Below are 22,539 nucleotides of genomic sequence, written 5' to 3' on the forward strand. Positions count from 1 at the left end.
AGTATTGTGAATTGAAAACCTGCTAATAAATGTCAATTTTATAAAGTATGGATTCTCCAAAGTTGATTTTAAAGTCCCAGAGCATGTTGGAGGTTGATATGAAGAGGATGTGCCTTCTGGAATATTCCATGAGACATGTGTATGGACTGTTACAAATGTTTAGTATACCTGGCAAAGACTAAGAGCATAGCGTTAAATGAGTCAAAACAGAGACAGGGTCCTAGTGCAGTAATTGGTAGTGGCCTAATGGCTCCAAGATTAAAATATTCTCTCTCTGAGTCTCGATGAGTTTCAGAGGTATATAAAGCCCTACATACTTCTGCATAGCCTCCTTTAACAATCCTCAAGTCTCTGGCATACCAGTGAGTGTTTATACTGTTTCTGAGTTTTAATAAATAGTTTTATCCACTTGGCGTCAATCTACTATTAACCTCATCATTTTTTTTTTTTTTTTATGTTTTAAAGGGGCCAGGGCCCTGATGATCTCGCCAAAGTTACTCCTGAAGTAAACATAAGTAACCCAGGGTAAGGATTATGTCCTATCTTTCTTCCCTCCCTGTCCACATCAATTTGTGGCACACTTCAGAGAAGCTGTGTTGAAAAATCTTCAGACTGGAATCAGAAAGTCTGAACTCCATTATTTTCCAGCTGAGTGCCTTTGAGCAAGTCCCTTGAAAACTCTGAGCTGAGGCTTCTTTAGGTACATCTATAAAATGGAAGGGTGGGAATGAATGATCTCTGCTATCCCTTCCAGCTCTTATACTCTTATGGCTTTATACTTTCCAAATAAGTGACTTTGGGGTTGATCTCAGAGAGGATAACCTCTCCATGCAAATTAGCTAGAGCAAACAGATTATTCTGGGGTGTAAACCGGAAGGCTGGAACCTTAGAGATTTTATTGCCAATATTTTGTAAAAGGTCTTAAGGTCTATGAAAAGATGCTGGTTGCTGTGGTAATGCCTCTGTTAGGGAAGATGAGCTTCAACGACAGAGCACTTGTTTGGATGCTGGTTAATGGAGCACATCCAGGTTCCTACCCTGAAATGCAAGCTTATGGCTTTTCTGGTACACTTAGATTACACCGCTGCTTATTTTAGGAAGAGGAAACGCACTAATGCTTGGATTACTAGCAATATCTATGTGTTAGCAGCCACAGTGCCCAATGGCGATAGCTATTTTACCCGGAGGTGGGCCTGAGCCTCCCAAATGTCGGTCGTTACCACCTTGGCTGCCAGAAACTTTTCTTTCTGGAAGGGCATAAGAATAAGAAATAAGTGTTCACTAACCGTTTAGCTTTACTGGTCTTTGGAGCAAAGGCTAGCGGTCAACCCTCTTTGTTAGGGCAGTTCTCCTCAGCCTTCTTCAGGCTAATGAATTCCAAAGTTCCAGACTCTAAATCTGCCTTGTCATTCCTTCCGGCCCCACAGAGGGAACATCTCCTGTCCTCTCCTGAAGGAGTTCAGGGGGTAAAACTGCACCCACAAATTGATAACACAACTTTGACACATATCATCTCCTGGTCCACCGTTGGGCATGGTCGGCTGATTTCTGTTGCAGATGGGTGACCCTTTCCTCAGTTACCAGGGAAACGGCAGAGGAAAAAACCACTTAGTAGCTCTTGGATTGTAGAAAAAGTTTGTACCTCTGGCTGGTGAAAGAAAATCCCAGAGCCAGGCATTTTCATTTTGGTTTTGCCATTCCCTTACTGGATTATTTTAGCAAATGACCTAATCTCCCTGCACCTCTTCTTCCCATGCAAACCAAGCAACCCTTTTCTCTGGACCTTGTCTGATTCACTGATTATGAAAATGCTGGTTACCCAGCTTTTTCTGTGGTATCAAAAGTTAATTGTAGATATAATTGCATCACTGATATATGGGTAATATCTATTTTATTTACTTCTTTAACCCTTTTTGCATTTTCTGAAGTGTCCAGAGGGACCGTGAATTATTTCTATAACAGAAGCAAATGTCTGTTTTTTGTCTTGAAAATGTAAATAAGTATTGAAAAGTTTGCCTTAATTTTCAAGGACGTCTTTCGTTCCTCCAGAGTATTTATTTGCTCTTGGGATTTTTCATCAACCAGTTGTCAGGTTAAAGGTAGTGTCAGTCATGAAATGAGGTACCCGTGAGATTAATACAAGAAGAATTAAAGAAATTCCCTTCCCAACAATATCCCTTTCTATTGTAAGCACAAGGCTACAGGGAGTACTTTCACTTTCTTAGGCCATCACCATCCCATGAAATGCCCCATGCTTATAGTTTCATTTCAGCCTTGACTAAGAGTAGGGCTTGCTGATAAAGCTCTGAAGATAGAGGTAAGATCCACTTTCTATCTCTTGCAAAAAGACTTGGGCTATAGGAACCTGAGGGAACAAAACAGTCTCTCCTCATCTCAAGGTCTTCACTATCTAAAAAGAACACCTCTATTAGATTAGATGTAAAGGGGATAAAAGACAGTAACATATGAGCTCCTGCATTCAGAAAACCTAGATTTCTCTGGCAAGATATTTAATTTAAACCATTTATCAAATTATATATCCAAGTGCTGCTGGGCTGAAATCTCTTTCAATAATGTGATTTTAACCAATACTTTCAAGCAAGTAGTATTATAGGAGCACCATCTAATATAAGGAAAAATATTTTTTACTCATAAAAAATAGCTTATCAAACTTAAAAAATAATAGGTGTTATTCAGACTATCTCATTTTCCCACTAATAGTTTAAAATGTCACTAAATATGCAGTTAGGTTTGCCTTATATGTTCTGATTTCTCACCTTACTATAATTGATCGTGTGATCCAAAATTATAATCAAAGCTCGAGATTAAAATTTCACTCAAGTACACAGGCAAAATGTTATTTCAAGAGCTAAATTCAGCTTTAAAATCGGCAGGGCAAATAGACCTAAAGCTATTAATCCTTGCCTGACCTTGAGCCCAAAAATGCAGTCAACACACTGGCAAATAAGATGGGCTGAGAGGTAGGCAGGCAAATAGGATTTCTAATTTTGCTTATGTAATTTATGCAGCATAATTGGTATATGTTATTGATCTTACAGATTTCTAAAACAGAACTTCTCTGGAACTGGAAGTTTCAGTTATAAATATTCCAGTGGCAAATATTATTCATCAGTTTCACATACAAGCATCTTAAAGTGTTACAAGCTGAGATACTGAATAAACATATGAAGGCTCTTCCCTTGCATGAAATATAACTTCAAGGAAGGATATATTTGAGATTTGCTTGAATATTTTTGCAAAGGGGAGGTGGACTAGAAGAACTGAAATTGATAGGGTTGGGTTTTTGGGGGGGGCTTCTTTCAGAAAACTCAAGGCTAGATTTGCGCTTACATTTTGTATACTGAGAAATTGCCAAAAATGATTTATATTATCTTTATGAAATTCAGGAAGTTCTCTAATTAAAATATAATGTTCTATAAGGCTTTTCTCAGGATTGCTAACATTCAACTTATACCTTTAGAGAAATAAAACAAGGTTCAAATTAATGCCTACACAATACCAACTTCCCACCATGGTAGTGGAGGTTAGAGGTGGACTAGTCTTGGGTTTGAGGCCAGCACACAACACTGATTTTTGCACTTAAATTCCCCAAAGCCCCAGGAATGTGTCATTTATTCTTATTTATATGATAAGCCCTGTACTCAAACTCAGGACCAATATTCACAGAACTCTTTTGTGAAAGGTAAATTAGTGTGCCCACATTTTTCTATGTGTCCTCAGTACTCAAAAGGTTCTGAATCCATGTAAGGACACTGAGAAGACAGCATCTATGAACCAGGAGGCTAGCAGGCCCCACCAGATAATGAAGCTGCTAACACGCTGATTTTGGACTTCCAGCCTTTAGAACTGTGAGAAATAAATGTTTAATTTAAAAAAGAAAAAAGGCTCTAAAGGAGCACATTTGCTTGAAAACCCAGGATAACCCCACTGCCCTCCCCTGCTGCAGCAGCTTTCCCCACTAGGAATGGATGCTAGAAGGGATCTTAGGATTCATTCAACCCCCTTGGAAACTTAAGTCCCAGAGTTGGGGGTGGGGGGTGGGGATGTGACTTGTCCAGAGTTACACAGCTGGTTTGTGGCCATACCAGGAGCAAGCTCCATGGTTCCCCCACTACCCTCCTGAGTGAGGCATCTCCTGGGAATTCTTATTAAACAGGGAATGCTAGGTCATTGCCAAAGAGATTTCATGTACCATAAGCCACAGCCACAGGAACTTCCACTCTGTGAGCATATAAGCACACCCTCCACTTAAGCAGGCAGCTTTACTGCCACGTCTCACTTCCTTGCTGCCCCTTCCCTTTACCAGCTAATGCTCCCTTTCTACCAGAGTTCAGTTAAGGAAAGAATGAGTAGCAGTTTTACAGTTCAGTTCATTTTACAGCTTGTTAGGTCAGGTTTAATTACCCCAGTGAGGAAACAGATTCAGAAAGGTTAAGAAACTTGCCCAAACTCACACAGCTAGTAGGTAATAGAATTGAAGCATGAGCCCACAATAAGAAACTAATGGCGGGGGAGGGGGGGCAGCGCGGGGCGGCGGGGGGAGTTTTCTCCTCCATAATACATCTGAAAAATAGGAAGGGAAGCAAATCAAATAGAATATCTGAATGCTCCAACATAGGCATACCTCTTTATTTGTAAGTTGTCTCTGGATTCTATCCTCTCACAGGCTGGTGTCACCATGCAAACCAGGATGCCCTTGGGAATGTCATACATTCCTACTAGATAGTCATTTCCTTTAACCTTCTAAGACTAAAGAAGGTGTGGAAAAAACCTGGGACATAATACAGCACCACAAATACTAGTCTCCCCACATCCCACCTGCTCCTGCCTCACCCTCACCCCAAGGCTCCTCTGGGATCCCATTCCGAAGGCTGAATACCCTCCTCCCTTTGCTTCCTCCTCCAGCTCAGTGACCATCAAGCAAAAGACCAAATGCAGGGTCTGGCCTAGGCAGGAACTCCCTTTCATGGGGCTGAGCCCCCAGGCCCTGGCAGGCCAGTGGAGGCACTGATGGGAGTGTAGCCACCAGGTAACTTGGGACTCAGCTCAGGAAGAGCCCAGGCTGGGTCTGACATTCCTTCAGCAAGCACTTCAGCAAACAAGAACAGTTTGGCCCTTCTCACCTCCCCAGGGGGGGGTGGGAGGACAGCCTAGAAAGCTCCAAATGTTCACAGAGGCCATTATTTTGATACTTCTTGCTCGGCACTGAGTGGGGGATGGTAAGGGTAGAGGGGATATGACGCCTCTGCTCTGGGCCTCACATGCTTCTGCACATCTGGGAGCTGAAGCCCTCAGAGGGAGTTCTATATTTAGACCCACCAGGAGGAGGGTAATGACATGTCACCACCACCTCCAGGGCCAGCCCCCCACCTCTGCACTAACGTATGACACATGACTCAACTTCCCTGCAGAGCTCCAGCTGAGGGGGGACCTCTCAGCTGAAGCTGAGGTTAAAGGCTGGGGCTGCACTCAGTCATTTCACCCTGGCCCTGGGCCCTTTACCCACCAGGGCCCCAAGTACCTGGGTTGTGCTTCAGAGCCCTTCAAGGCAGAACCACTGCGGGAATGCAGGCAGGGTCAGCCCAGAACAAGGAGGAAGGGAATCCCTCTGTTTCTTAGAAGCTGACACAGGAGTCTGGAGGGAATCCAGGAACACAAATGGCTACAGAATCTCAGGAATAAATGTCTTGGGGGAAGACACACAGGTCTTCCAGGCAGTGATCTGGGTTCTAAACCCCTCACTTGAATCTCCTGAGCAACCAAGGCCTGCATTCCTTACAGTGATATGACTGGCACATGGGATCCCAATAATCCCCAGCCATTTAAAACAAAGTCAGGTAAAAATGGACTCTAATGTTCTCACCATTTTTATCACTTCAACCTTACTGACAGCTTGGAGAGATCCTGCCTTCATTATCAGAGGAATACTAGAGCCATGGAATATGGGAGCTAGAAGAGGCTTTTCTCCCTAAAAACTGTATATGTTCTCTGAAAAACAGAAGGGAGCTTGGAGGCAGAAACTACCCAAGCCTATCTCTTCTTCTTACAGAAGAGACCAGATTAGGGAGGAGTGAGGTGCAGACACCGTGCACCACCATTTTTTAAAGTACTTACTATGCCAGGGACTGCACAAAAAATGTTCAGTGCGTCACCTAATTTTGTCCTTTGAAGCTGTTCTTTTTTTTCTTCTTCTTCTCATTTTACCTCTTTTAACTTCTCCCACCTTACTAATCACAAATATTCAAAATTTGCTCCCAGGTCTGACTCCAAAATGTGTGCTCTTTTCTACCCAAACTGAAGCCATATTAAAATAACTGAACCACAACCACTTTTTAAAAATGAGTGGCAGAGCTAAAACTAAAATCTAAATCTCCTAAATTCTCTTCTGAAGAACTTTGTCATTTTATTTTTTTTGGATCCTTCCCTTGGGTATTAATCACAATGACTTCTAGTGTCATGTTGAATGATTACATTTTCCTCAACATATTAGGAAGGATAATTCTTACCTAAAATAATTTTGAAATTGAAAAGGTTTACATCTTACCTGGTACACTGGTGGTCACAATTAAACCATTTGCGCTAGTATAGTGGTTAAGAGGAAGGATTCTGGAGCTAAATAGCTGGGTTCAAATCCTGGTGACATCATAATACTTTGTCCAAGGACAAGAACAGTATTTTCTGTGACTTACTTAATCTAAAACATTGGACTAGTAATAGCACTGACTTTATGGAGTTATTGTGAGGATTATAAATGAATTCATTCGTATAAAGCACTTAGTGCCAAAAGACGTCTACACCCCTATGTTTACTGCAGCATTATTTACAATAGTCAAGATATGAAGCAATACAAGTGTCCATCAATATGTGAATGGATAAAGAAGAACATGGTCTTTATATACAATGGAATATCACACAGCCGTAAAAAAGAATGAGATCTTGCCATCTGTGACAACACAGATGGACCCAGGGGGTATTATGCTAACAGAGAGAAAGACAAATACCATATGATTTCACTTACATGTGGAATCTAAAACACAAAAGAACAAACAAAGCAGAAACAAAACCCTAAATACAGACCACAAACTGGTGGTTGCCAGAGGGGAGAGGGATAGGGCAATGAGCAAAATAGGGGAAGGGGAGTGGGAGGTGAGGCTTCCAGTTATGAAATGAATAAGTCATGGGGATGAAAGGTACAGCATGGGGGATATATAGTCAATGGTATTTTAATAGCTTTGTATAGTGACAGATGGTAGCTATACTTATGGTAAGGACAGCATAACATATAGAGTTGTTGAATTATTATACTGTACTCCTGAAATTAAAGTAACACTGTGTGTCAACTATACTTCAATAAAAATAAATAAATAATAAAAAATCATTCCTAAAAAAAATAAAAAATAATGCACTTAGTACCTGGCACATAGTAAGCACTCAATAAATGCTAACTCTTATTTGGGGACCAAATCCATTCCTAAGCTAGAGCTTAGGAAGCAAAATGGTAATAATGACAATAATATTTCAGTTCTGTAGTGTTTTATGGCTTTCTGAGCCCTTCAACACAAAATACCTCATTCGTCATCTCTAGTCCTGGCAGTGTCCAAGGAAATAGCGTTATCGTGTCATTTAGCTAGGAAAGGCATAATTAATGAAGGCAAGAGTGGTGCAAAAAGCCTGTGATATTTCTGCATTGGTGTAAGCTTGTTGTTATGGCAACCGTCCCCTGTCAACGACCCTTTTTCAGGCAGAGAGAGACCCAGTTTTGGAGCTGTCACAGCACATCTGTTTCTCTGCTCAACTGATTAGCTCTTGTTTGCAACAACGAGCAGATGGAAGTAAAAACAAAAAAAAAATTTTTTTTTCTAAAAAGAAGCAAATGTTTACTTCATCCACAAGTCTGCTTTCTAATACAGAAACAGATCTTTAGCTGTTTTAAGAAGATGCCGAGTAAACTGCATCCTTAATATATGGGCCACTTCCCTCCCTGGTAGGACTGCAAATTGTAGTCAACTATAAATTACAGGTGACAGGTCCTTCATGTATGTCTTTTAAAATGTTTTGTCTCATGCTCTAGTTTCAGAGTATTCTTCTACTACATCTCTGTCTTTGTTTTATGAGCTCATACAACAAAGTGGGTTGGGAAACCTGAATTCTGGGACCAAGACTGCTCTGAACTAGCACAGAGAATAGCCTCTCCCTGCCTTAGTTTCTTCATCTGTCAAATGGGACTTGCATGCCCATGCTCTGAAAGGCCAAACAGTTCCTGTACTTACTAGGTATGTGGACTTGGGCATGACCTCTCCTATACATTTCTTTGAGCCTCACTTTCCTCAGTGGTAAAATGGAGAAAAAGCATCTACTACAGAGAGCTGTTGAAATGAAATGATGTGTTAAATACCCCTAACCTAGTTCCCGATACATTAATGTGTCCTCAAGCAAGTGAAAGTCCCCTTCCCACCATACACTTGCTTAGCAGGTACAATATTCAAACTATCTGACACTCAGCTGGCTCATGGCACTGGAGCTGGTCCTTGGGGTCCCTTGCTTGACAGATATTACCTGTAGTGGTTGAACCATTAGATCTGGGGTGTCCAAAGGAAAGAGACAGGCACCTCTGGTGGCCAAGGAGCACTCAAGGGGCTCTGGAGGCCAGCCACTTACATCCAGAATAGAAGTATTTCAATATTTTACCAATCAGCATGGCCACACCCATGCATACCAGTTAACTCTAAGGCATTATTCTAACATAGTCTACAAATGTCCCCAATAAAAATAACAATGATACTTTGGTCCTTTTTCTTGAGTTTCAGTCATTTACAAACATTCAGTTTAATTCTTTGCTACATGTGACGGTGGGAAGGGAAGATGAAGGATCAATTTCCCCAACCCCCCACCATCACCATCAATACACATAAAGTAGGCCTGTATCCCTTTTTGTTATAGACCAGGATATTACCAGGCATGTAAGTGATGCAAATACTAGCTGAGCAATACCAACACTGACAGTGGACATGGGTTGTATTGGAAATCTTCTAGTTCAGTGGGTCACAAAATATAGATTCTAGTCACCGTTACCCACCTACCCACTCAGTGTCCCTGAGCACTTAGCCTGGCAGAACCTTGGATTCCTTATCTATTAAGTCATGTACTCATGCCTAACTGGCATCCTCACAGATAGGTGTGACCACTTAAAAAATAATATCTGTAAAAGTTCCATGCAAATGTGAGATACTATTATGCATATTATTTATTATAAGAAATTGGCTGTCAGGAGACAGTAGAGGAGAAAAGAGACAATAAGCTACATAGCTTATAGGAAGACTTTGTTAAATATATATACATATATGTATGTATGTATATATATATATATATATGTCTAAGATACAGGCTAAAGTAAGAGGCAGGGAGACCAGAAGTTCAATGTAAACGAAGGGTTGAAGGAGGTAACCTGAGTCAAACATCTCAGGAGATAATAAAAAAAATGCTTGGCTAGAGATCAGGTAGGACAGAACAAAATTCTGAAGGTGCTGAGTACCCAGGTGGGAAGGCAATTTGTTATGCTTAGTACATCCAGAAAGAACCGTGTTTGCCTTAAACACCTGAGGCTGTGAGAGAACAGTGTGTGCGCGCGCGCGTGTGCGTGCGCGCGCGCGCGAGCGTGCGTGTGTGTGTGTGTGTGTGTGTGTGTGTGTGTGTGTGTGTGCGCGCGCGCGCAGAGAGCCAAAGCTGAGCTCTCTAAGCTAGCTCCTCTAACATGCAGACCTGTAGATCCCAAAAGACTGGCTGATTAGGGCGCCTGGGTGGTTAAGGGACTGCCTTCGGCTCGGGTCATGATCCTGGAGTCCCGGGATCGAGTCCCGCATCGGGCTCCCCGCTCAGCAGGAAGCCTGCTTCTCCCTCTAATCCTCCCCCCTCTCGTGTACTCTCTCTCTCTCTCTCTTTCTCGCTCTCTCAAATAAATAAATAAATCTTTAAAAAAAAAAAAAAGACTGACTGATTATCCTGGAAACTTGAATTATTTACTACAGAGGAGGGGTGTTAAGAATTTGGAGGGTCGTTATGGGTTGAGTTGTATCCTCCAAAAAAAAATATGTTGAAGCGCTAACCCTCAGAATCTCAGAATGAAAACTTATTTGGAAATAGGGTTGCTACAGATGTAATTAGTTGAGTTAAGGTGAGGTCATACTGGGGCAGGGTGGGCCCCCAATCCAATGTGATTGGCGTCGTGATGAGGAGATGGCCGTGTTAAGGCAGAGACACAGAGGGAGAGGGCCTTGTGACTACAAAGGCAGATCCTGGAGGCCAAAGAATACTGAAGACTGCCAGCAAACCACCAGAAGCTAGGAAGAAGTGAGAAAGGATCTTGGAGACTTCAGAGGAAGCAAAGCCCTGCTGATGCCCTGATTTTGGACTCCTAGTCTCCAGAACTGAGAGATAATAAATTTCCATTTTTTAAGCCACAGAGTTTGTACTACTTTGTTATGGCAGTCCTAGAAAACAAATATGGAGCATACAGCCTTTGATGCCAGGACGGGAGGAGAACCCTCTTTAACTTCTTCAACACAAAATCAGCCTCATGGAAGTAAAGGGGGGCATCTGTTTGTACCAAGGGTACTTTCACTGGTGGCTATTGGAATACTGGAGCCACTACTGCCCCTCAGATATTCACAGGCACGACTGCCCCCCAAGCCAGCCCGTACCTACGAAGCCACGCAGGTTGCAGCAGGCACAGCCGGGATTTTTGATGGCTTCACATAGCTGCTGAACCAACAAACTCTGCAACTCCCCACTTCTGTCCTTACACGAGAAACTTAATTTCCTATTGTTTAAGTCATTTTGCTCAGGGTAATCTGTTAAACACATAGTTTCTATGTTGAGTGTTTTTCTTTCCCTCTTGTCTTCCCTGAGTCATAGTATGAAGTACTATCACACTTAAGGGCACCCCTAGAATTCTTCTTCTTCTATTTTGCTGAGTTGATACTGCTTTTACCCAGTATTTTTCAACTTTAGTTGTATCCAGATGAGGCAGTGAGAGGAAATAAGTGGAGAGTGTTGACAATCTGAGAGTCAATGCCTGCCGCAGCTTTGAGCTACCCCAGTGAACTGTGCCTTTGGACTGCTCATCAACATCTGATTGTGGTATGGTCACATTCCATTAGCTACCTGGTTTGTAGTATAGCCTACTTGAATTAAATATTGAAGTTACTCAAGCTGGTGAAATAAAAATGGAAATAAAATTGGGAAAAGAATAATTGGGTTCCATTTCTCAAAATTAAATAGGATCAAGGATCTTTCAGCTGCATTTTCAAAATAAAAGCACTGGTCACCTGCAATGATTTCATGCCACTGGTATTGGCACTGCATGCATTGTTGTCATGTTTAATCTAAACACCGCTTATTCACACTAGAGAAGTGAAAGCATATTAAGATCAATATACTATGCAGGCTGTCACATGAAGACAATGTTCATTTGAACCACTGCTGATTATACTTTCAAGAACTGCTCTTGGGGCGCCTGGGTGGCTCAGTCGTTAAGCGTCTGCCTTCAGCTCGGGTCATGATTCCAGGTCCTGGGATCAAGCCCCACATCGGGCTCCCTGCTCCGTGGGAAGCCTGCTTCTCCCTCTCCCACTCCCACTGCTTGTGTTCCCTCTCTCGCTGTGTCTCTCTCTGTCAAATAAATAAATAAAATCTTTAAAAAAAAAAAAAGAACTGCTCTTGACCCAAAGCTTTGCTCACCAGGGAGAGTACAAATGTTTGTGGAATCAGCCGGACAAATGGAAAATTGTTCCTGTGGACATTCTTACACAGAATTATGAAGCAAAAAAGAAGCTTTGTTTGAAAGAGTAATTCGCCATTTAGAAAATAAAAACATGAGGATTGTGTAGGCTTGATTGCCAATAACTGCAGCCCAGGACTGACAGCATACCCCCAGCACAAGCAGGCATCCTGAGAGAATCTATGAGGCAGGCATGAGCCATCAGGCACTTGCTGCTGAAAGGCACTGTCAAGGTCTCCACACAGCCATCTGCCTACTCCTCAACTTAACCACTAGAGCAGGTAGGATGTCACTCTGGCTTTTCCCTGCTGAGAAGACAACCAGTTCCAGACAATATGGGCAACAGAGGCTCACCACAGATCACTATACTGCCCCTTCTAGAAACATTCCACATATTTTATTCAACCCAGCTGAAACTGAAAAGTCACAAACACTGCATGAGAAATGTAGAAAGCCAAGGGCAGGCTTCTCTTATTTACGTTTTGTGATTGTGGGAACACCAGCTTGCTGTGGAAGAAACACCATCTTCGGTGTTATGTCACCCTAAATATGAGCTGAGTGGCCTCAGTTATTCTTTAATAACAGATCAATCAAAATCTACAGAGAAATTTGTTGATACCAGTAGTTATAAAGCCTCTGCAAACTGCCCTCCAAATGCATCTTCTCCTTTGGTTTTTTTTTTTTTAACCAATGGATTCATTCATCCAACAGATGTTTACTGAGCACCTACTCTGTATCAAGCACTATGTTGAGAGTTGGACATCACAAGACCCGCTGACAATTACAATGGGATGATCAGTGTGCTAATGGAGGCTGTAAAAGCCGCAACAGAAACTTAAGGACAGGAGCCTCAGTGTCAGCCAGGGATCAGGGAAGGCTTCGTACAGGAGACAGATGCATTTGAGCTGAGCCCTGAAGACTGAGGAGGAATGGGTCAGAGTTCCGAGGGCTACTCCAAAAGACAGAACAATGCATGGAAGGGTTTAAAGGAATGCTATATCAACATGGATTTGGGGTGAACTGGTTGTTCACTACTCTTGCGGCTTAAGAACAAGTAAACTGGGAAATAGTAACCTAAGGAGAGGGTGGATAGGTAGATATGGGCTGGAATATGAAGGGCTTTGTTTACCTTCCAAAGGAGTTTTGATTCTGTCCTACAGTGTTTCTTAAAGTGGGGTTCACAAGGTCTCTATGAACATTTTTATGTTTTTGTTGCAATGATAATTTTATTAGTAATAAAATGGGAGGAACAGTGATAAAAACATATTCCAAATCATCTGGATGACCATCTGCCTCAGAATTTCAATGCCCCTATTTATGTTTACTATTAAGTTGGCATAAGCCAACAGAGATGTACCAGTTAGAGACCAAAGGAGATGCTGTTTGAACAAAGATCACCCTAGGTGAAACTGAGTAAAGTGGTGGGAGAACTGGGTCACCACATGGTACATGGTAATAAGTAGGACAAAATAACTCAAAATAATACATGCTATCATGCTCTGAAACATATTCATACTACAAAGGAAAACTGAGTTTCATAAAACAGTGTCATCTGTCTCATTAAATTAAAGGTGTTTATTTGAATGATACTGGCTCTGTAGCTTTTTCATAACACATTTTTTTCCTTTTAGTTTTATAGTTCTATAAACATAAGGCAGAAGGAGTTTATATCTAGTTTCATGTTTTTTAAATCCTATTTAAGAAACATTTAAGATTTAAGTAAACACTGGAATCTGCAGGGTTTTTCTTTTTCTCCAAAATGGGCCTGTCCATAACCCAAGTATGAAAAAGGACCATAGAGAATGGTGAGCCATTGAAAAACTTTCAGCATATTGGTGTGAACTGACTGCTGTGTTAGGAGACCACCTACTTGTGCAGTCACATAGAGTAAGAACAGCCATGGGGTCAGAATGGAGATAGAAAGACCTCTAAGGAGATGAATGCCTCAGTCCTGTTACTAAAAGCACCCATTTGCTTAATCCCAGAGACCTGCTCAGGGCACAGGCCCCAGTACTGTGGAATTAAATGCTGACAGCGCAAGCAAAGCTGTATCAATGTTTCAGGGTATGCCTTATCTAGGTGGAAAATTCCCCAAACTTCTACATGATTCATCTCATGGAGGCCTCTGTGACGATGCCAGAACTAATTTAGGACCAAATCCCAGGTTTTACTAGAGAGCCAAAAAAGCACACGAGAAGTTGCTATCTACCTGGTAACAACAACCAAAAAAAACCCCCAGGACCTCTGCATATAGTGCCGTAGTCCGGCTGGAGCTGAACTCTTTCTTTTTACCAATCCATGTGTCACTGTGCTGCACCTATCCAGGGAAGGTGACTTTTTCTAACTTACACAAAGGCTGGGTGAACTTGCCAAGCCATGACCTGTGGAAAGAGCTGCATCTTCTGGAGGGAACACCTTTTTCTAATTGCATGAAGGTAACGTATAGGCTAGCTATGACTTAATCCCTGCTTTTCTCAGATTATGTGTTATCATTATCACTCCCCAAACCAGAACTTACAGTTCTGAAAATTTGGGGAAGCATATGATTTTCTCATAAAAAGGCATAGTACCAGCACACTCAACAACATAAATAAATGCCTTCTGCTTACTTCAGGAGCCATCCAGAATGGGGTGCCAACAGATGTGTTTCTCCGTAGACGTGTACTGGTGAGTTGAGCTGAGACACCTATAAGAAAAGGGTGCCATAATTCAGCAGTGAACAGAGGGTGATGCTAAACCAGAGGCTGGCAAACTTTTTCCATAAAGGGTCAGATAGTCAGTAGGCTCTGAGAGCCATATAGTCTCTATCATAACTGCCATTAGAGAGCAAAAAGCTGCATGGACAACACAGAAACAACTGAGTGTGGTTGTGTTTCCATAAAAATTTACTTATGGGTACATATAAATTTCACATGTCATAAAATATTCTTTTGATTTTTTTCTCCCCAATCATTGAAAAATGTAGAATCCACTTTTCTTTCACAGGTCATATAACAGGAGGCAGGTCAGATTCAGCTGACCTGTAGTTTACCAAAACCGTAGTTTGTCAGTCACTGTGTAGGAGTACATAAGCGGGAGGGGCAGAGTGGTACCACTCTATCTCAATCACTAGAATATTTTTTTTCATAATGAACATTCCTACCTGTATTCCTACAAAATTGGAATCAAAAGAGAGTATCGGGGCACCTGGGTGGCTCAGTCATTAAGCGTCTGCCTTCAGCTCAGGTCATGATCCCAGGGTCCTGGGATCGAGCCCTGCATTGGGCTCTCTGCTCGGCGGGAAGCCTGCTTCTCCCTCTCCCACTCCCCCTGCTTGTGTTCCTGCTCTTGCTGTCTCTCTCTGTCAAATAAATAAATAGAATCTTAAAAAAGAAAAAGAAAATATCAAGGGGGACCTGGATGGCATAGTCAGTTAAGCCTTTGGCTCTTGGTTTTGGTTCAGGTCATGATAGGGTCATGAGATGGAGCCCTGCGTCCGGCTCCAAGCTCAATGAGGAATCTGCTTGAGATTCTCTCTCCCTCTACTCTGCCCCTCCCGCTTATGTACTCTCTCCCTAATAGATACATACATACGTACATAAATAAATCTTTAAAAAAAAAAAGAAAATATCAAGAACTAAACCCAAAATATCTCCCTATTATATTTCCAAAATATTTCAGGTGATTTCTTTCTTAAAATGGTGCTTCATTTTGTGGAGAAAGAAAATCGGCATGTATTATTTATAATAGAGGATCAGTGTAAACATAAAGAGTTTCTAGTCCCTTATCTTACCTAGAAGCCTGGAAACCTGGCAAGAAAACTATGTTTGTCAAATGGAAAAAGAAGCTGACTAAAAATATTATCATCTAGGCCTCAGTGTTGAGGACCAGAATTTTAATGTAATTCCAATGTATTTTATCTATCTTAAGTCTTCAGCTCTCTTCTTTATACAAGTGAATAAAGTAGAAGTAAAGATACACTGGATTAGGAGTCAGAAGTCCTGTTTTCCATCCCAATTATGCCTTTTCCTAATTGTATGACCTCAAGCAGACGCCCTCACTCTGAGCCTCAGTTTTCTTATCCTCAAACTGGGGATAATGATACCTGTCACACCTAACACAAAGGGTTCTTCTTAAAGATCAAATAAGAAAACGTGAAATAACTTAAAAATTGTAAAATATTTTACAAATATAAGGTATTCTTTCATGCCAAGCAGAAATCTAAGGCAGCCCTTAACAGAATGACAAGCACTGCCACTAAGGCTGTTGAGGATGAGAACTTAGAAACCTGAATCAGGCACAGTTTTGCCAAGGCCCAGGTTGTTTTGGGTGATGGTTGCTGGACACTTGCACTCTCTTTATTAGACATCCGAAGAGGGCTCTCTAAACTCTATTGGCCATGGATAATTTGTTATTTTGCCAAATTCTCTAATTTTGGTTAAAAAAAAAAAGCTTTACTTTTCTGTTTTTAATTTCTAGAAATTTCTTTTGCAGCAACTGGATATTTAGGAACCTTCTACTGGCAAGATTAGGAGACTCACTTCAAATCACAAAGCTGGTTAGTGGATAAAGCAGCATTAATCCCCATCCTCATTCTCCTAGGCTCTTCCCCTCACAATACATGGACTGCCCTTGGGACCACGTGTAAAATACATCTCTGACATTATCCACAGCATATTCATAGGGTTATACCATTTCTTATAAATAAAGAGGAGCATAAGACTTGAACAAAGTCCCCCTCTGCTATTTTTCTTTGCTTGCTCTTTTAGTAAAGAAACCAGTATACCTAAAGTAACTTCATCTATTTTTGAGTAATTTCTTCTAAGCAAATCATTCACTAATACATTTTAATACTGAATTCTTTCTTAACAATAAAACAATGAATATTCAAAATCATCAATCTTTTCTTCTACTATGTTGACATTTATAAAGAACATTTTAAAAAGTGCTTCTGTAAATGTTTTCTCATTATTTGTAACAATCAAAGTGAAGTACTAACTGTTGTGGAACATATTTAGAAGATTAAAGCATTCAATAAACTTAAAAAGGAAAACCAAACGGTTTGTTGGTTTGTGAATAGCAATACATGAATGTTGCAAAGAGATATTTAATAGGTCTCCGGCCTTACGTGATATTGCTCTGCATTTCCTCTCACACTTCCATTTCCTGTTAATGTTTCCAGTTCAACCAGCCTCACATGTAGCAGCAATAATCACAATTTAAAGGGATGTTAGCTGCCAGACCCAAAGGACTATTTTACCTTCTGCTCACTGGGAATAAGTATGCCTGAGGCTAGAAAAAGTCATTTGAAAGACCAAACTGCTTTCTCTTTTCATATGCAAAAGAAGAAATGACGAAATGTAAATTATAGACAACAGCCCTGAGATGAGAAATTCTTCCCAGAAAACCAAGTTTTTCCATCAAATTCTTCTTCTGAAACATTTTTATTTTCTATCTTTAATAAAATTGCTTCAAAGCTGAAAATAGATTAACAAACACCATCTCCTAGGGTGATCCATCTGGTAAACCCCCCACTCTCCAGTCTGTGTTTGACTGGAAAGGCCCCTCAGCCTATGGGATAGCAGAGAGGCCCCAGTCTTCTGAGATTGCAATAAATTGTTGCCTTGGGCTAAACTGCACACATCGAGAAAACAAACGACAAGCAGTCATTACCAAAGTCAACGAGCTTAACTCCTCCTTCTGTTGTCAGAAGAATGTTATTCCCCTTGACATCACGGTGGATGATTCGGTTATTGTGCAAATGCTGAAGGCCCTGCATGGTGTCCCACCACCACCAAACAACAGGAAAGAGAAAGGGGAAATTTGAATGGTTATTTTAAAACAATTACCCTACCTTTAAAAATCCAATCAATGTCCACATTTGGCTACACCTCCCTGCTGTTATACACCTTGCATATTACAGGGCCATTTCCACTTGTTAATATGCAATTGTGATCCAACTGATTACAAATTGCCCCCTCTGATGTCATCCCCAGCCTGATGGATGTTCTTACCAAGAGGGCCCCATATAAGATGTATGAGATCATTGCTTCATCCAAATGCTGGCCGCACCTGAGTAGACCTTTGACAAGTTCGGTGACTGAGCCCCCATTACACAACTGCAAGAGGAGGTGCCAAGGAGAGAGATTCAGCAGGACATACAAAAGAAAAAGAAAAAGACATTAAGAAGAAAAGCTGATTATTGACCCGATGTAGTAAATTTACAGATCACAAAACTCCAGGTCAGAATAATTAAACTTCAAATTTACATTATACCATCAAACCTAGGGTGTATGTGTGTATTTATTCAGGGTGATGATTTATAAGTGAAAGTACATGTCCAAAAAGTTGATTGTCAAGTGAAATATAAAAGCACAAATAATTTAGACATTTGAAAGAGAAAGCACATGAGTAATCATGGTGAATTATTGTATATTTTTCATTTTACATGTATATTGTCTATTTAAAAACCACACACACACACATACATGTGCATTTTAAGGATAAGAGAAGACCAGAAGATGCCGTTGATACTTGGGAGGAAATAAATTTCATTTCAAACCTTCCTGTCTCCAGGGCTAGCACTGCAGGCATCAGAAGCCCAACCAGCAGCGCTTTCTAGAGTTGCCATTTGCATGTCAAATTTATGAGGTGGAGTTGCCTCATTTGTGCATTTAACCTTCTCATATTCAACCTTGGGCATTCAGCAACTTCATGCCCTTATTTTTTTCTGTAATGAAAAACACTGTAAAAGTATATCTTGCATATTTGCTCTTTGTTATATATTATACATTACTGAAATTTGAGACTACATGAACCAGGCATACTATACTTTTGTGGAAATTTAAGGGTTTTCAAGGATAATTTTTACTAACTGTAGAAGTCAATATGCAGGTTTGGGCTTGCTACATGCTGTCTTAAATCAAGTTCTTAATTGGTTTGAGCAGGACATGTAAATACCTTGAAATTGTAGGTGGCCTGTTATATATGCATTTGCATTTTTTTCTGCTGAGAAAATTTGGAGCCTCCTTCAGATTCTCAGAACCATCCTTTCTCTTATAAGGTTAAGACCCCACTTTAGACTAGGTTTCCCCCTGGCACTTTACCTGAAATTTGGGAAAGAGTTAACTAGTGAACAGTGGGGGGCTCCCTGGGGGTGTGGCTGCTTGAATCAACTGGCTTTTCATAAACAAGGAAATATGACAGAACACAGATTAGCACCTTTCCTAAAAGAAGACAACTCTTTATCAAGATAATACAGTAGGATCTATTTCACTCTAATTATGAATATATGTAAAGTTTTATCAAAGGGTGAGTAGTACATGTTTTTATTTGATGTGTGTATCATTCCCCGTTACATAAATGGCAGATACCTTGCATACATGTTAACAATCAAAATAATCTGGAACTGAATCTGCCCATTTTTTACCATTTAAATTGCTCAAAAGTAATATGTGATTAAAAATCTAATTCAGAATTAGCAATCTTTAAAACTATGATAAAATTACTATCACGAATGATTTAGGAGGGACCCTAAAAGCAGTGAAATGCATTGAAGACTATGATGGTCCCATCAGTTTGTGATTTAAAGTGTCCTTGGAATCTACTCTCTACCAATGTCAGGTATAACTTGTAATTCAACACGGATCATTCTGATGGCCCTAATGCTGAGAAGCAGGGTAATGTCTTCCAAAGGATTCCACATTCTCTTGATTATGATTATGTTTTACATGAACCTGAAAGGGCAAATAACATTCAGTATTCAATCTAATATCCTCTTGGGCAATGAATGCATTTCCAGTGCCATGATTTGTATTAAAAGCTAAGCTTTCAACAGACAAAAATAATTTTCCAGAACTCCCCTAAATAGATTCTGTATTTCAAGGAACAAATACTTGGAGAACTGACAAGAGTCAAATGATGATCATGACATGACAGAAGGGAAGTTCTCAAGAAAAAGAAAAGCCCTCCGGAGCTAGTGGTATAGAGCTTGGAGAGCTTCAGAGAAAAAGATTGGAGTGACAATGCTCCCTCTTGAGGGGTTCTAAATAAGGGCACAATTATCATAGAAATTTCAATTTCTTATGACCCTCTTTTCATTTGTAAATCTAAGGGGAGACCTTCTCATAGAAGCCTCATGCCAACAAAGGGGTGTCCATGTTGAAGGGAAATGGCAGTAGGGTAGGGTGAGGCTGACCAAGGCTGGGATTTCAACAGTTCCCTACAGCTCCTTCATGACTTACAGAAGATTCAGAACTTCATGCTCCATTTGGGGACAAGGATAAGACTAGAGTTTTAATAACAAGGACAAGAAAGTGAGGACCTTATGATGAGAAGGAGTATCAAGGACCAAGGACATGGGAAGATACCAAAGCCAGATAGTACAGGAACTTAGGGGTCACCACAAAATTCAAGGCCTCTGTCCCCACTCCTATAGCTTTACATGAACATCTGTTGTACCTAGATCCAGATGCCACCCAGGACAAAGGGAAGAGGAAGAGCAAAGATGAGGTTCTAAAAATACTTAGTCTTTACCCCCATGATTGAGTTTGGACCTGGACTGTGAAAACGGGATATAAATAGTAGAATTTGCCCCTTTCCAAAGAAATCACTAAGTTGGACTAAGTTTAACAGAATGAATTAAGATCAGTTGTCTCCTCTAGGCAGGCTGGGGGCTCAAGAACAAAGTTGAGTTCAGTTATTGAAAAGAAAGCTACCTCTTTTTCTCAATAGTTTGTGACTGTCCAGTTTATGACCCATTACTCATTCATGAATACAACACAGTCCCTGACCTCAAAAAGCTCACCAACAGTAACAGATACATGAGTAATTAGGGCATGGCATAAGGAAGTAGGGGTGTGCCTAAGGGAGTGTGGTGGCACCAAAGAGGGAATGGTGGCCTCTGCTGAGACAGCGTGAAGAAGAGACAGTCTGTGAAATCTTCTTAGGGGATGCAACATTTACAATGGACACATGAGTTTATGGCAGATGGACAAGAAGGGGAAGGGTATCTATGAATTCTAAATAATCAGCTGCTGTTGGAACAAAGAGTGCCAGAATCCTAGGGCAGGGAGATGGGGAAGGAAGGTGGGGAACAGGAAATGACAACTGTGCCCTGCTAATGAGTCAGGCTTTATTACTACATATATATCTATTATAACACCATAATATATCATTAGATAGGAATGGTAAGCAATCAGCAGGTTTTAGGCAAGAGGTCTCTATTCAGATTTGTAGTCTAGAAAGACCAGGGCAGCAGATGGAGAGTGGACAGAATAGGAAGACAACAGAAGTTGGACACCTGCTAGGAGATGTTGAAGCAATCAAGAAAGGGAGGGTCAAAAAGTCAAGAGCCATGAGGATGAAGATTCAGGGACAGATATAGGAGGCTTTTATGAGATAGAATCTGCTATCATTTCTGACCATCTGGATGTAGATAGTGAAGAAGAAAGAGAACCTACGGATCTTGTGAGACTAAGGGAAATAGCAATAAAGTTCTTTGATCCTCTAAAGCCAAAGCGATGAGGGAGCAGAAGGCAGGCTGAGGGCAAAGCACAAGCTAACACCCCAAACCCCCCTCCCTCCGTGGTATATATGTGACATTCCTCAGGCACCCCTGGCTGCCCTGAACAAAGGAAAGGGAAAAACAAATGGTTAACTGATAGAGATCACAGTCATGCAGGATATGAGTCTCCATCAGTTTGCAACTGTCTTGATGATTTACAAGGAAAAAAGCAATCTCCAGAAACCTACAGACTCAATTTCCTGGATCCCTAATATCACCCTCCCCTCCACAGGACAGAAAATCTTATATAATCAGTCATACCCCACAACCCCAGTGCAGGTCTTTCTGCCCACGGGTCCTGTCCCCATGCTTTAATAAACCACCTTTTTGCACCAAAGACATCTCAAAAATTCTTTCTTTGCCATTGGCTCTGAAACCTACCACTTCAAACCACATCAAAGCAGTAATAGGAATGCAAGGCACTATAACACCTTCATCAGAACCTCTCCTGAGCCTGGCTCCTGTCTCCGGGTGGCACATGCTTTGCTGAACTGCAAGTGCACTATTAAAATTCTACTGAGAGAAAATTTAAATTAAATGCTGGGTGATGATCCAAGCTAACTCAACCTTGGAATTCCCCCCCCCCAACCGCCCCACGAAACATCATTTATTCTCTCCTGCCCTACTTTAACTGTGGCCACTTTTGCAACACAAGCCTATTCAGCGATATTTTATATATGTAGCCAACTTATAAACCTTCTTCATAGCTCTAGAACCTATGAAGAGATTAAGAGCAGCCATTTCTGTAGCAGAATCAAAAAAGAGCTGTGGATTTAAAAACAACAAACGGATCCTACTTGGTAGGTGCCTTTTGTTCACTAAATGTCAGAATTTAAGAGCTGTGTGACTTCCTGTGATTCAGGAAAACATGTAATTAAACTGCCCATGGCCCCTTCAGAGGAAGCTGTCCTGTGAAATTGAAAAGCCCCCCAGTATAGTTTTAAAGGGCAGCCTGTGGGGTACAGAAAAAGGACTTTGGGTACTTGGTAGGAAAAAGGAAAGCAGGGACACACTGACAATTGTCCTATCAATTTAAATGTTCAGTGAAATGAAATGAACATTTTAAAAGCATGACAAGGAATTACATTTAAATGCATCAAATAAATAATCCCCTTAGAGTTGTAAGAAGGCAACCAAGCCTCCGGCCCCACCCCTGAAGGTTGGCGCATGCAGCCCTTCATTCCCACCCACTCTGCCA

General features: G+C 41.0%; 1 protein-coding gene across 1 annotated transcript in view; it reads right to left on the reverse strand.

The window, feature by feature from the left end:
- The window catches only part of LOC141370862 (myosin-IIIb-like), a 34,063-nt gene that overhangs the window by 5,361 nt on the left and 6,163 nt on the right, over window positions 1-22,539 (reverse strand). The window contains exons 3-5 of the mRNA XM_073882708.1: window positions 17,791-17,895; window positions 17,450-17,549; window positions 14,407-14,483 (exon numbers count right to left, since the gene is read on the reverse strand). Coding sequence (XP_073738809.1) covers window positions 14,407-14,483; window positions 17,450-17,549; window positions 17,791-17,895 — 282 coding nt within the window. The remainder of the gene's footprint in view (window positions 1-14,406; window positions 14,484-17,449; window positions 17,550-17,790; window positions 17,896-22,539) is intronic.

Source organism: Callorhinus ursinus, unplaced genomic scaffold (assembly GCF_003265705.2).
Source record: "Callorhinus ursinus isolate GAN/ISIS: 27379988/994484 unplaced genomic scaffold, GSC_fseal_2.0 scaffold2, whole genome shotgun sequence".
NCBI classification, from domain to species: Eukaryota; Metazoa; Chordata; class Mammalia; order Carnivora; family Otariidae; genus Callorhinus; species Callorhinus ursinus.